This window comes from Tamandua tetradactyla, chromosome 2 (genome assembly GCF_023851605.1).
Source record: "Tamandua tetradactyla isolate mTamTet1 chromosome 2, mTamTet1.pri, whole genome shotgun sequence".
NCBI classification, from domain to species: domain Eukaryota; kingdom Metazoa; phylum Chordata; class Mammalia; order Pilosa; family Myrmecophagidae; genus Tamandua; species Tamandua tetradactyla.
Window position 1 is genome coordinate 28,938,414 of NC_135328.1, and position 15,945 is coordinate 28,954,358.

General features: G+C 39.2%; 1 protein-coding gene across 3 annotated transcripts in view; it reads left to right on the forward strand.

Annotated features, from left to right (window-relative positions):
• Positions 1-15,945, forward strand: part of PALM2AKAP2 (PALM2 and AKAP2 fusion) — a 544,302-nt gene that overhangs the window by 343,906 nt on the left and 184,451 nt on the right. For 2 of the 3 annotated variants that reach the window (XM_077141578.1, XM_077141583.1), the window contains exon 8: positions 1-696. In XM_077141578.1, the coding sequence (XP_076997693.1) occupies positions 1-696 (696 nt within the window). The other variant, XM_077141591.1, reaches the window with a different exon arrangement.

A 15,945-nucleotide genomic window follows, 5' to 3' on the forward strand; every position in this document is an offset into this window, starting at 1 on the left:
CTGTGTACGCCATGGAAATTAATGTGGAGAAAGACAAACAAACAGGAGAGACCAAGATTCTCTCTACATCCACCATTGACCCGGAGGGGGTCCATCAGAGAGGAGTCAAAGTCTATGATGATGGTCCCAAAGTAGTCTATGAGGTGCATTCAGGAGGCACCGTAGTAGAAAACGGAGTACAGAAATTAAGTGCAAAGGACGTAGAAGAGCTTATTCAGAAGGCTGGACAATCAAGCTTACAAGGAGGTCACGTCTCGGAAAGGACTGTAGTTGCAGATGGGAGCCTCAGCCACTCCAAGGAACACATGCTCTGCAAAGAAGCCAAGTTAGAAATGGTGCATAAATCTAGGAAAGAGCATTCTTCTGGGAACCCAGGGCGGCAGACCCAAGCCCCCAGCGCTGAAGGGCCAGTGGCAAACCTGGATCAGCCAGTCACCATGATTTTTATGGGCTACCAAAATATCGAAGATGAAGAAGAGACTAAAAAGGTGCTAGGTTATGATGAAACCATCAAGGCAGAATTGGTCCTCATTGACGAAGACGATGAGAAGTCATTGAGGGAGAAGACCGTGACGGACGTGTCCACTATTGATGGGAATGCAGCTGAGCTTGTCTCCGGGAGGCCAGTGTCAGACACTACAGAGCCCTCATCCCCAGAAGGGAAGGAAGAGAGCCTGGCCACAGAGCCTGCCCCAGGTACCCAAAAGAAAAAGCGCTGTCAATGCTGTGTTGTCATGTGACCACTCCTTTCTTCCCTTTTCTTCTGGGCAACCTCTGTGCTCTCCACCACTTACTTAGACCTCGCTGTATCACTAAATGCAATACTGTGACCTGGAAGCAAACGCCTGCCTTGCCTTGCAGTTGGATTGCTTTTATTTCTCTTTTTTCCCTTTCATTTTCCTCCAGTTTCCTCACCTGAGAGACAACGTGCATGTGTGTGCTTCATTCTTTTGAAGAACTTACTTTTCCTCTAAACTTTTCCTTGTGTCTTCAAGAGTGAATCAATTCCTTACTACTCGATTGGAATGGACTCTTCATATCAGCCAGTTATGTAGTAGCCTTAATTCACTTGACTGGAATTTAACCCGTGGGTACCTGGGGTTCTCATTTTGTAGTGTGTTCCTAGAATATAGTCACACATCGCCTTGTCGTGGATTATTCTCTTGCTCCCTTGGTGGATCTTTGTTTTTATGTTCTGTGTGGCAAAATGCTGTTGGCTCCAGCTGGTTGCTAGCAGAGCCAAAAGTGGACCTTACTCAGTCTGTCGAATCTAGGGTGATGCTTTTTGCTGCCTTACGTAAGCTTCCAGATTGCAGTATTGTGCATCTCTGACTTTCCTTCTTTTAAAACTGTAATGAAGTTGATGTGAAAGAAAAGAACCCAGTGTTTGTCACAGCTGAAATTTAGGGACTGTTTCTGTAACCTGCCCATCAGTGGCTTTTCCTCTTTCTATGGCTCAACTGATGAACCCTTTATACAAGAGGCACCATTTTTAATTTTCTAAGGACATGAAACAAACATTGTTTTAAGCATCAGTGGTTATTTCCAAACTTATGCAGACAAATCCATTAGCCTTGTTTCTATGCTCTAAAAAAATGTAAATTTTTATATTTTCTTTTTCATGGATATTTTCTGATCATGTTAACATATTTTAACGAGGGATCATTTTGAGGAGTATCTCTGCAGTGACCATATTTCTAAAGCAGTCTTTCTGACCTAAGCAGTTACTTTAATGTTCCTACTTCAACTTGGATGGTGCTGTAACTGCATTAACTAACTCTCGTCTCTGGGGCCCAGATGATTACAGAGCTTTACATTTGTTCTGTTTTCTTTCTGTTCCCAAGAGACAGAGAATGCTTCAAGTAACTTCATTATGTAGGTTTATCCACCCCTCAAAAAAACAAAAAACAAAAACTTTACAATGTAAAAAAAAAGTTTAAGTTTAAGAAGGACCCATCTTCTCAACATTGTCATTGCATTCATTCAACAAATACTGATTGAGTGGCATATAGTTGAGCTCCTTTGAGCACTGTTCCTTAAACTTCTGGAAATTGCAGAACATCCAAAAATATTTTTTATCTAGACATAGTGAACATTTTTTAAATAAATTCTTAGCACTCCACCCCCCACCCCCAAAGCAGGTAGTCACATATAAAGTAAAACCAAAGGGAAACAATTTAGTAAAATAGTTTTAATATAATAATGAAGTAAAAATGTAGCATTTTAGCTGATTTTAATAAGAGATGTGTCAACAAGTTATTTGCCCAAATGTTCATAGCATTGCTGCAAGTCATTCACAAAATTATCTGTGTTCCTTCGAAGTTAGTTTTGAAAAATGGATTATACATACTATACCAAGTCTAACTTTTGAGGAGAGTGAGAAAAAAATAAGATAGCCTTGAGAAGTTTATTACATACCCAACTAAATTTGTCCTGCTTAGCTTGCTCAGTGCTAAATCTACTCTTTTATTTTTTGATTTCTTATCTTGCAATTATATTTATTACAACTAGAAAGAAAATAATCACAGCGTTTTTTTTTCAGTGTTAATTTTTCCTCAAATAACATTTTTAATGAGCACAAAGTGAATCATTTTATCACCAATATGTAAACAAAAGAAATTTTAAGGGAAAAATAAAGGTGCCAATTTCACTTTGTGAGTTGATTTTATTCATGGCTTTGTTTTGAATAGATCATAGAGGTTTCTCTAAATCTCAGCTTTACCAAAGCAATTGCAATTGAATCGAACTGCTCTATTATCTGGAGACCTGATTTTAATGCCTATAAATATCACTACTCTTAGCTTCATGCTCCTCAGTAAATGGATAAATTAACTTAAATAAAATGACAAACCAGAGAAGCATATTTAAATGGGAGGAGAAAATAGTTTCAGTGTTTTGCACAATCTATTATTTTAATAATTTATTTAGGAAATAATTAAAAGTTTACCATACTTATCTTTTTTAACCACTTAGGCTTTAAAACTATTCGATATGAGTTTTTAAAAGCACACTTAGCCAGTGAGATGACAGAATTTAGAACACTTGGACTTGCTGTTTGCAAAACAGAATCAGTCTTCCAGGACAGTTAATTCCCTGAAATGAACTCACCCTTCCCTGAGTCACCTACTTACTCGTGAAGAAAATGGTCTTTACCTCTCTGCAACACTCCACATAAGATCTAAAAGATCAATGATAATTCACATTCTCATTCATCAAATATTATTATGGGGAGTAGTGATTAGCAAATAATGAATGAAGATTCTGTTTATACTTCTATTATTAAAGCTTATCACGCAATGATTTTAAAAATAAGATTTGCTACCTTTTATTTAAATTATTTGTGGCCACAAGTAAATGAAGGTGTGTTTGAATATAGCATATATGATTTGCATATTTCACATCTTTTTCCTAGCATGATTAGGGATTCAGGCTCAGCCAGTACTTTTAGGGGATGAGATCCATAATCCTACCTAGTGAGCTATAAGTAACTAGCCCTGTAAACAGAGTTGTGATCATGAACGTTTTGCTGTCCCTGCTGCTTTTGGGTATTCTATCTGTCAAAACTTGATCATATATTATGTATAGTATCATACTCTTCAAAAATGCAGGACATTTAATTACATAACCAGACTAATTAAAGAATCAGTAGGGAACCTGCAAAATCATCTTTTTGGTGGTAATGATCAATTGGGCTTGTTAAAAAAATCATATAATCAGTTCCTTTTTTAATGGAAAGGGGAGAAAAAGATATAGGAGGGACACTTTATTTGTTTATAAATAGATTTTTAGTGGCATTTAATTAAAAATCCTTTAATGATTGACATGATAAAGTTTAATCCCACATATCCTGAAAAATCTTGATGGCTTGTGTAACCTTGACTTTTTTCTTTTTCTTTTCTTTCTTTTTTAAATGCATAGTAAAACAAACTAAGGAGAACTTAAAAAAAAATAGTTGCTTCTTGAAAGTGTTTTGACAGTGTCCAGTGATATAACTTAATATTTATGGGTAGCAAGGTTAGAGAATTCCTTTCTGGCCAAAATACCCAAAATACTCTTTCCTGAAACTCCTGAGCAATCTAAAATTATTCAAAGGCTTTCAGGAAATTGAAGCAATTCTAAAGTTAATTTGATTTGATTCCTTTTTGGATGGGTAAAAACATGTATTTGCTTCAAATTCCCATCTATTCCATTTGACTTCCTGGTGATAAATGTGTTTTTTCTACGTACAAGTAGAATATTTTATTTTGGCTAGGATCAAGTTTTTATGAAAGGGGATATAGCTATCAGTCTATCTAAATAACTGTATGTATAACTACATATATATAGTTTCATAGCGACATAATATCATCTCTGGAGCAAAACTCCAAGGCCAAGTACAAAAAAACAGCTTATTTCTCTTTACAGGGACCAGAGAACACCCTTAAAAATTCCCATTTATTTCATGCTAATAGATGCGTAAGTAGCAAAACAGGAGAGAAAGAATATAGTTGGTGATAGAGGCAAAAAATGCAAGGCCTGTATCATTCTTCTCAAAAAGCATTGCCCTGTTGGGGCGCACAGGTGGGTCAGTGTTAGAATGCTCGCCTTCCATGTGGGAGACCCAGGTCTGATTCCCAGACCATGCACCCCAAAAGTAAAAAAAAAAAAAAAAAAAACATTTCCCTGTGAATTTAAATCACAAATGAGCAAAGATGGAATATGCATTGAGGACTGCCGTTCTTCCTTAAAATCTAGAAGCTCAGTATTCATCACTTGACCCACTAGAGTGTTTACCACACTGGTGGGACTTTTCTCATCTCCTACAATGTTAGTTTGTTTACAACAAAAACCATTCCATGGCAAGCAGTTTCAGGTTGTATTTTTACCGCATGCATGTTCACTGATTGAAACCAAATTCTCAGCATATCTAAAAACATGAGTTTCAGAAATTTTATAAATATGCTAGCTTTTAGAAGCTCCTCAATTGCCTAATTAAGGTATATTGAACACTTCTAATTAGACAGGACTGGAAAATATTCTTTGGCCTACTGAATTGTATAATCCGTGGAGTTACTGAAATCGGTCATAGGGAAGCTCCTGTGGCCAGTTCACCTTCATTGTGTAGCCCTCTTCTGGTCCTATCAGGAAAGCTTTCCTGCATTTTCTAGGGAGAGAAAAAATTAAGTCTTTTATTAGGTACAGAATTTACTTATGTGACTGTATCTTCATAGCTTCAGCAAACTCCATAATAAAATTCCCATTTTAACAAACACCAAAATTCTTATTATATGAATAGAGAAGGACATATCCTGAAAGTCTCAAAGGGCAGTTTCACTGGGGTTCCTTAGACCAGCACCCCCTTAATTTTCATACAACTGAAGTAGGCCTCTGATTCCCCTCTCCACTCCAGTCTAATGTAAGAAGGTCAGAACTGTAACACAGAACAACTTGCGTTCCATGTGAAAATATAAGACTGTAATTTTGAGTACCATAAACTTCCTGCATCAAAGATCTGGACAGCCTTAACTTTTGTAAAAAAATAATTTTTTCAATGTTCTCTTTTACTAAGCAGGAAAAATAATGTTTCTTGAGAATAATGAATTTTTTATCTTCTGTGACTCTTTTATAAGTTTCTACAGGTCGAGGTGTGAATGGTCACCTTCTCCCCATATTGCCTCTTAGTAGTCACCTGGGGCTAGTTATTGCCAACCACTGCATTTTTATCAAAAGAAAAATACATCTCCCAAACCATAAAATTCTCCCTAAATTTCAGGCAGCCCTTCTAGAGTAGCAGAACAGAAATACAGACAGAAAAAAGTATAGGGTAGCTTTCTTTTCATTTTCCTATGGTTAATGTACTGTATGGTATATATGTTTACAGAATGTATCTGCCTTGTGATGTTAGCAAAATGAATGAAAAAAAAAAGAGTTCTGATGTGCCATTTGACAGTTTGCCTTAGCATCACTGTTTATGTTCTTTTCCGTACTTTTAAAAAGCGCAGGTTGTATTCCAAAGCTGTTTTAACACAACATTCTCTTCCCCACCCCTATGCGGCCCTCTTCAGAGCTGTGAATTTCATCACAGGGCATGAGGTGGACCTGCAAGTTTAACCTGAGGGGAGAGGGGCGGGTAAAATGGACACAATTTGGGCCTGGCCTCTGCCCTTCTACCATCCAAACATGTCTCTCTGTTCCCATCTGAACCTGCACCATTACCTGCTGATACTCCCAGGGCGGGCCGTGCAGACCCATTACCTCTTATGGCTGTTTTCTCATAGTCTTCCCACTGAGGGAGGTGACCTTGTGGACCCCCTACCTGGGGCTGGAGCATATTTTTAAGCACAATTGACAGAGCTTGAAAAGGCAAGATGAATGGACTCAAATACTAAGCCCTGGCTGAGGGGTGTGCCATTCATTGTTGTCTGAGATGAGCAGCAAGACATGGGTGGAAGTGAGGAGTGACCATAGAAATGGAATATTTTACATTTATGTATTTTTTTAAGGAATAGTATTTTTATAATGAAATCTATATGCATTATGGAGCTTGAGTTTGAAAACACCCTGGATTGACTTATTTCTCCATTCCATTTAGATAACTTTCTAGTATGTTCTGTAGCACTAGTCCAGACTTTGGGGGCATGAAGAAAGGTCCTTTGGCCTGGCCGTGTTCCACCACTATATGTAATTCAATGTTTCTGAATGGTTGTAAGATTGAGTTTTCTATATCTGCCATATTTGGTAAACCATCTTATGTGACTAAATTATAACACTTGAAAACTCTCTGGGTTATACCTTTTGATAATATATAATGATCTTCCAGAAGGAGATAGCTAGTTAAAATGTAAACCGAGCCCCACAATGATCAAAATCCAACTTTCATGTATTTAAGGAGTAATTGCTACAGTTGAGGTTAAAGGACCACTCAGTATGATGAGTTTGATTAATACATGTAAGATTGTAAGTCAGAAACATTGGTCCTCTGCAGTCTATGCATAAATGTATAAATCAACAATATAAAACTTAGCCGTGTATCATTGGCCTTATAAATGTCAATGGGACTGCATCATATTCTCAGAGTTAAGTAGAGACAGTAAAGGATTGTCTTTATCCATCCTTAAAGGAGACCCTGATCATTCAAATTTTTGAATTTTTTCCAATTTCTGCCAAATTCCTGAGTTTCCAGTCCCAAACACATTCACTTTCACCAAGCTGTTCACTCACATCTGTGCCTCTGTCTTGCTGACAGAGTACATAAAGCCTCAGGGTCTGCTTGGCTACTCCTGCTAGACTCTCCCCAGGTACGTCCTTTCCGTGGATGGGGTCTTTTCCTACTACCCTAAAAGGCCAAGACCCTTTTTTTCAACAAGGTAAGGTCATAAAAGTCTCTCCATTTCAAGAAAAATAGCCCCTCTAGTTCCCACGCAAAAAAATTTAAGTCCTTTATCACCAAAATCCATTTAACAAGGCCCAGTTAAAACTCTACAAATGAAAGAACTATGCAATTGCCTGAAGGTGCTAAGGGAGGTCCAATTTACTCATTTCTTATTACTATGGCACGGAGACATCTAGTTGCTTGGTTTCGCAATGACGAGTCTTTATGTGCAAAAAGGCCCCCAGGCAATGCCTGATCTGAACTATTCTATGTGCGGTTCCAACTCTAAATCTGGATATCCTACTCTGGCAAGTGGAAAGAATTCCGTCCTTTCGGGGGAGACTGGGTGATGGTTCTGGAACACTCTTTCCTCCTCTCAAGCTCCTGACCTAGGGGAGTCGAAATCATACAGGGGTTCTAGAAAATGTTGTGTCTGATTCAGCGTTTCAGTGAATGTAGGTTGTTGATGGAATTTTCAGCTTTAGCAGCTCACTCGGGGTGAGTGACATCTCTGTAAATACATCCATTTTGTGGTTGGTTGGGGGGAGGGGGGATGGGAGCCTGCTGTGCTTACTCTGAATTAGACTTGCTGGGCTAGCTGCTGTACTCTGTAACCTGAAGTGTACTTTGACTGTTCTGTTTCCTTCAGATGAAAAACAAGACAAAAATTGACTTCAGAAATAACACTGCCAGCGACAGCCAATGCTGTACTTGTAGCTTCTCTCTGTTCCTCTGTACAGTATTAATCAATAAACTGCCTTTTCACTGCATCTACCTCTGCGTGTCTGTGCCCCGGTTTTTTCCCCTTCTCAGTTACCACGAATGGACTTCAGGCCAGACAGTGTCGGGAGTGCCTTCAAACTGCTCACTAAAACTTTCCAGTCCAGTGCCTCTCAAACTTGAATGTATTCAGAATCACCTGGGCCTACCGGCTGGCAGCAGGAAGCTCAGTCACACCTCTGGAACTCTGACTCAGATTTCCGGGTGGGGCCTGGAAACCTGCATTTTCAATAATATCTCCAGGTGATTCTGACACATGTGGTACCTGGCACGTGGGTTTGGGTGTTTGTTGGTGGTAATCTCTGTGGCTGCCTGCTCCAGCTGGTTGTCACACTAACTAATCCAGTCTTCCAACACCTCCCACCTCTCTCTCACATCTGTCTCCACATCTGTCATCTTTTTCTTGTTCCTCGGTAACTTCCAGCAGCAGTGGGGATTGCGTTCCTATGGGTTAAACTCAGGTTGCCCCTTAGGTTAAGTGGCAAGGATTCATTGAGTGTAGACTTCTGGAAATGAATATCTGGATCACACAGGACTGTGATTGTCTTGCTCAGCACCGTGTCCTCTTTACCTAGAGCAGAGTCATCAAACTTCTTATGTAAGAAGATAAGGCTAGATAGTAAATATTGTTTTACATTGTGGGTCAAATGATCTCTGATGCAACAACTCAGCTCTACCGGAAAGTTGCCATTATAGATATGTATAAGTCAGTAAGCGTGTCTGTGTTCCAGTAACAGTTTACTTTCAAAACCAGATGGTAGGCCTGATTTGGCCCAGGAGCTATAGTTTGCTGGCTCCTGGCACATAATAGGTACTCAGTTAAAAGTTGAAAGCTATTGCATGAAGGAATGAACAAAGGGCAGATGTACAGAGCTGTCACAGGAAGTTTTCTTTGAGAGTATTAAATAAATAAAATCAGTTAGTGTATTCGCAACTGTTTGGGTTCCATGGTTGTTCTTTTTAGTTATCATTTTGATGCCTTTATGCGTGGGAGGTAACTTTAAAGAATGAAACTTGAAGGGCCTTGCAGAATATGTAAACTGCCAGGCTGAAACTGACAAGAGTTTCAGCCATAGAAAGTAGAGGAAAAGTAAGGGCATCTTATTGTCAAAAGTGCTGAGGAGACCAGAACAAGGTGGTTTGTAGGCATTTAAGCATTTGGACCAAGTGTTTGTGGGACTACCTTGGGTCTGGTCCAGTCTACCTAGTGAGTGTTGGGGCTTTCTTTACATTTTTCTACTTGTTAATTGAAAGACTCTTTAGCTTATAGGCATTTGGGCTGGAACCACAGTAATACATTACATATCTCATAACTCGGTGGCACACCAAATGGGACAAATCTATCTGGATATGAAAAGCTGTGTGCTTACATCCATCCACAGTGTTGTTGTAAAGTTAAAGGAAATAGTATTTATGTACATTGTAAGCTGGAAATGGATGATGAATGTTTTCTTGTGATGAGAAAGTGTTCCTCTACCGAATGTCTCATTCTTCCCAAAGGTAAAGTTTATAGGCTGTTCAGATATGTTTCAAAACTAGTTATAAAAAAGGAAGTTCCTTTCCCTCCTTGGTTTTGTAACTGCTTTTGTATTATATTGAATCATACGAAACTGCTATTTTTGTAGGTCAGTAATATTGAATTTTGAAAGTTCCATTTAGATTAAACTAATAGTTTTGTTCTAGGGAGATTGCTATCACTGGGGGCAAAAGATTACCAGATAGACTGTAACTATAACAGAAGGAATTTAGATGAGAAGCTAGAAACTTTGGAAGGGGCTATACTTCAGGATTACCAAGATAGAACCCTCTCGGGTAGGTTATCCTTTAATCCCACATCAACCCTATGAAGTAGGCATTATGATCATTTTCCTTTCATGAGTGAGGAAACTGAATTACAGAGATACTAAGTAATTTGCCCATAGAGCAGAGCTAGAAATTGGGGGTTGTGGGTAGTGAGCAGGTTTTAAAACTCATCACTCTTTACTTTCTTTCACACAGAAGGTTATATATCATGAAAATGGCATAACGATGTAGCTGAGACTGGACACAGAAAGATTTGGATAGTGGGGTCTTTGGTGCAGAAGAGACAAAATGACACCAATTCTTACCATTTTACACCTTTACCTACTCAAGCAAATGCTCTGCGATAACCCCACTCACTGGAGGATAAGAGGTGTCTCTGCGGCACTTCCTTGCCAAAGGAGAAGCAGAGGGTGAAATCACCTGTGGTTCTCCTTAGGAGTCAGTCCGCTTGTTCTGTTTGAGAATTTTTGCCTCCCCATTCATGAAAAGGATTAAGAAAATTGCCCAAAATAACTGTAAGGCCTAGGAGTGGCATGCGTACCACTGCCACTCCTGGCCAGCTTCCCTCGTTTCTATGACCTGCTTGGCCCTTTTGGTGTCTGAGTGTGTGATCCCTAATGTACCTCGTTTTAAGGTCTGGACCAAATGAGCTCTAGGTGGAGATGTGACTTGCCCATAGCAATACAATGGCAGAGCCGGAACTGGAGACAAAGTCTACTGAACTTTTTTTTTCTTTCTACTGAACTTTTGAGAAGAATAAGGCTTTGGATTTTAATCTGTTTGTGACATTTTAAGTTTTGACCAGGCTACAAACAGAAAACCAATACATGCTTTTGCTTCCTAACAGAAGAACTCACATGACCTGTATAATAACAGATCAAAACAAGGCTGGTGAGCTCATTTATAACCCAAATGAAAAAAAATCCATTTCCTACAACAAAATATATGCTATTTTGTATATTCTAAATCATTCCATAAATTAAGTGAGCTTAAAATGTAAGTTATTTTTAGGGAGCTTTGTGGTATCATGTGCTTCATGGTTAAAAGTTTCATTTCTGAAAAAATTTGAAATTTTATATATTCAGTAGTTGAATAGTTTTGAGGACTTCATGTTACTTCCTGGTGAAAATAAGAGGCAAAAACTCATATAAATTTAAATTTAAATGGTGATGAATTTTCCTTTTGTAATTCCTAGTTTTTTCGTGTTTTTTTCGGCATGACTGAGAAAGTTGTAAAAAGGAGGCATGTGGCATTGAAAGTTCTATCGGGTGGGTGGTACTGCCTCCATCTTACAGAGGAAGAAGTTAAAGCTCAGAGGGTACAGTGCTTCTCACAGTCAAACCCAGATCTATGTGACAAGGCTGGTGCTCATTCTATTCCAGCCTACTGCTATCTTGGACAAACACACTATGAAAATTTCAAGAATGAATCAATTCATTGAATAGTGTTTCTTTCCTATGAACTTATATAAAACAGCCGTAAGAGAAAGGTTATTCAGCCACAAGCAGCTTGGAGTCTGCAGTGATAGACAGCTTGCACCAGAAACCTCATTCTGAGAGTAGCTTCTGTGACAGATACCGTATTTCCTTGCTTCTAATTATGCTATTAACTATAAGCCATATGACTGATTTAATAACAACTCTTGGATTGGGGGAGATGGTTAAAACAGTACATGTGGTCACAGAATATGCTGGTCTTTCTTTATCTTACAAAGAAGAATAGCACAGAACTTTGACAGTTCAGAGTTCTGATAAAGCAGGGATCTTTCCTCGCAGAATTTGTCATCAAAAAAATGTTTCTTTTAGTTTTACCTAAAGGCTGAAAAATTGAGATGATATTTATATTTCCCAAGGTGAACCCTAACTTAGTTTTTTTATTTTTTTTTTTTGCATGGGTAGGCGCTGGAAACCGAACCCCGGTCTCCAGCACGGCAGGTGAGAACTCTTCCAATGCCCCACCATTGCCCACCCTTAACTTAGTTTTTTTAAACATCAGACTTTTGGGTATCACCTTCATTATTTTTACCCTATGTGTAAGCCTCCTTTGTACATGTATATCATCTTTAATATTTTAATCCATTTCTTTTATTTAAATTTACTTAAAATATAACTTTATAGCACTATCTTATATAGGTATCACATACCATAAGAAAAAAACTATCAAAATAAATGTAAATCAATGCTATTAATTCCTAGCAACATAAATATGCCTGATAATATATAATTACCTGACACCAGCTAGTTCATTTTAAAAGGAGGGACTAGCCAAGTTAGAGAAGTATCAGAAATATACCTCTATCTCTTTAATATGATCAGATGGAATGATAGAGAAGTCACGTGGTAATACTTTCTCACTATGTAATTCAATGTTACTGCAAGTCAACATACCCCTAAAATTTCAGAAACACTGCCTTGCCTCATGGCCTTCCCTCAAAAGTCCCAATCCTTCATTTTGAAGATTAGGGTGAGAAATTCAGTGACAAGAAGAGCAAAGACATAAAACTGGGATTCAAACCCAGGACGGGTTGACTTCAAGTTCTTTCTCTTATACCAGTAGTCTTTCAAGCTGTTCCTTTTATAAAGAATGAATTAAATACATTAGCAGAAAAGTTCAACTCTCCAGTAAGTTTCTCAGTCATTTTAACAAACAAAACTAGCCTCTGTTCCAGCTGAAGCAGTTTTTCACTCATGGAGGCCAGATCTGATTGGGCTCTTGTTGTGTTACTTGAGCAGGGGTACGTGGCCAGATGTGCATATCCAGATCGAGGGGGCTAGTGATGTGTTACACAAGCACACAGGTCAACGGATGGACCCAAAGGCTGGCTCTGTGGTAAAACACTCCTGCCTTCAGCTGCAGAATGCCTTCTGATCACTGCAAGCTCACTCCTGCTCAAAGGACTTCTCAATTAACTCTGAGGAATCAGAGCTGTAATCAATGCAAGCTATAAATTGGTTCAACACTAGAGAATAAGCAGACCTTATTGAAAAAAGAATCACTTAAGCACATTTCAACTGCTCTGCTCTTGTCCTGCCCTGCCCTGCCCTGCCCTGCCCTTCTCTTCTCTTTAATAAACTTGTTTCTCACCCGAGATCCACTCCCACCTGTAAAGTGAATTGGACTTTTCTAAAGGCCTATTAATTATCCCAGGAAGCTCCATGCTGTAGTTCCCTGATTCTCATTTCTTGCTTACTGCACATAAGAATCTGGGGCAGTTTCTAAAATAAGAAAGCTATGATACTAGAATCCCACCCACAAAGATCCTGATTTAATTGATGTGGGTGAGGCCTAGGCATTAGCATGTCTTAAATGGCCCCAAGTGATTCTGATGGGCAGTTGGGGGTGAACACAACACACACAAGTGCCCAAGGCAGAAGGGAATAGGTCAAGCTGGAATCTTTCTCTGAGCAAACTCTGCAATCCAAGAAAAAAAACAGGGCTTTGGAGTCAGTGCCAGAGCCAAATCCCCAGTCTGTCATTGGTCAGCTGGGTAATCTTGGGCAATTTATTTCAATTCACCAAGCCTCGTTTCCTCTTCTGTAAAATGATAGTAGTATCTACTTTTCAGGGCTGCTGTGAGGAATGTTTTAAAGATGTTCCTTCCCCTTTCCCTCTCTCCCATTTTTCCCATTGAAAAAGAATAGTTTTTAAGGTAATATAGAGAGAAAACCAGCAGAAAAAAAAACAGATGGAGAAATCAGGTCAAGAGAAAATAAAACGAAACTAGAGGAGTCAATCTGGCATAGATTTCTGAATGTTTATTTCTTTTTCTCATATACTTGAGCAATTCGGTGTGTAAAATGCACAACATAGTATTACATTATTAACCAAATCACTGAATTCGAAGATCATTGAGCTATTTTTGAAAACAATAAAAATAGGAAATTACAGAATCAGTATTTTTGAGTAGAAAGGGACCCATGGCCTGCACTCTGTCTCATTTATGCCATTCATTGTGTGACTTTAGGGCAGTCTCTGTTCCTCTCTTGTCCTCAGCGTTCTCATCTGTAAAATGAATTGAACCATTAATGTCCTGTGATTCTATAGGACATTCTAGGCAGAAGTTAACCCCAAGGGCATTTTTCTATAATTTAATATGAATGGACTGATGAATGAAAGAAATGAAGAGAGGGAAGGAAGAAAGGGCAGAAAGAAGGAAAGAAAGAAAAAGAATAGAAAGCTCGAGCTAGCTAGACCTTTTCCTTAAAGGTCTTTAAGTGCCTGACCTTTAAAAGCCAACTCTTCAGCAGTCTGCTGTGGCCCTGGCCTGGCCCTGGGGAATCCCATCACTGCTTTGCTCCAGGATCTTACAGACCCAGTATGGAACTTAAAGCACTGTGGCCTTTTCCCTGCTTATGAAATTCAGTGGGAAAACACTTGAATCACCAAGACTTATGGTTCCTAATTTCAGGAACACCCGTAATTGAAAAATAAGACTCTGGATTCTCCTCTGAAAAGGCAAATGGAAGGACCTTATTAAGAGCTAATTGCCTAACAACTTCATGCTAAATTCTTTCCTACCCTGAGGGTTGTGAAGAGTTGGCACATCTACCTAACCTGGAGTCTCCTGGGAGGTGAACATAGCATAGCACACACACCACGTTCATCTGTTCTAGATGGCTTGTCCAAAGGAATCACAGGTATCTGAGCATTAGGCTGACAGCACTTTTCTGACCAGACAATGTATTCTGTGGATAAAACATCGACTCCTTGTTTTGGGCTTTTTTTATGACCACCACCCCCATAACTGAATGTCAGCAGAACTGGATCTGAAATCATTAAAAAAGTTCTGCTTCTTAACAGCTCTGAGTCTTCGGGCCAACCCCCTTAGACATTATGTTTTGCAGTAGGCTACATGCCGTGGACTAAACATAAGTGTCTTTGTCTTGCATGCCAAGAATTGTAGAAGCAATTGTAGGGTTAAAAACCCAATCTTGGAAATCCTCCAGTTGAATGTGATTAGTTGGCTGAAGTTTGGCTGAAGATAGGTTGGTTTCAGGTCTTTTCATCTGCCAGGAGAAATTTTCCCTCACTGAGGGAAAGGAACAATATGGGGATTCTCAATGTTCCTTGAGACCACAGTTGGGTAATTGTTTCCTTCACTACAAGTGTAGAAACATCCATCATGTCATCACCAAGGCACTCCCTTGGTGATGAGAAAGGAGAATTGCTGCTTTCTCTTCCTGCTCCCTACCAGAACCAAACTCTTCTCTCTGGAATTCAAAATTGGCCAAAATAAAACACTTACATTTCTCTTCTCCACCAAACCTTCTTTCCCACTCTTCCTAACACGGACTCTCCTTCTTACTTAAGGAGCCTACTGCCAACCCTCACTGGCCACAGTCATTCCTGACTTAACACATGCTATTTTATACACACCTGGGATAGACCTCTTCCTCCCATAGTTAGCAAAGTCTTAGTCGTCTTAGTCATCTAGCCCAGCCCAGCCGAGGGGCTACTGTCCAACATCTCCTACTGGCCCTGCATCTACCCCAGCTCCCTCATGACCAGCCTTCCCAATGCTTTGTATTCCTGCCAGCTTTATATGTGGCTGAGCCTTTAGTATTCATTTGATGAAAGTCTCATTTTCTCATTCTAGAAATAGAGCAGGAGCAGCATCCTTTCTCTCTAAATCAGTTACTTTCACTCTAAGATACAGACATACAGGACTGTAAATTAAAAACCACAATCGAGATTTAATGCCACCTCTTGACTCGCAAGAGTGAGAAGGAGGGAGAAGAAAGTCCTCTCCAAATAAAGGGAATTGGTTTTTTGTTGTTGTTATTTTCTTTTTTTGCATGGGCAGGCACCAGGAATCAAACCCAGGTCTCCAGCATGGCAGGTGAGAATTCTGCCACTGAACCACCATACCACAACCCAGGGAATTGGATCTTTAACTTCTCCCATTCCCTTGTTGGAAAAGAAGGAATTATTGTTCTGACAACCATGGGGTCCTCCCTTATCAGAGAGATTATAGGTCTGAATTAATGGGAGCAAGAGGAAGGAATGTATGT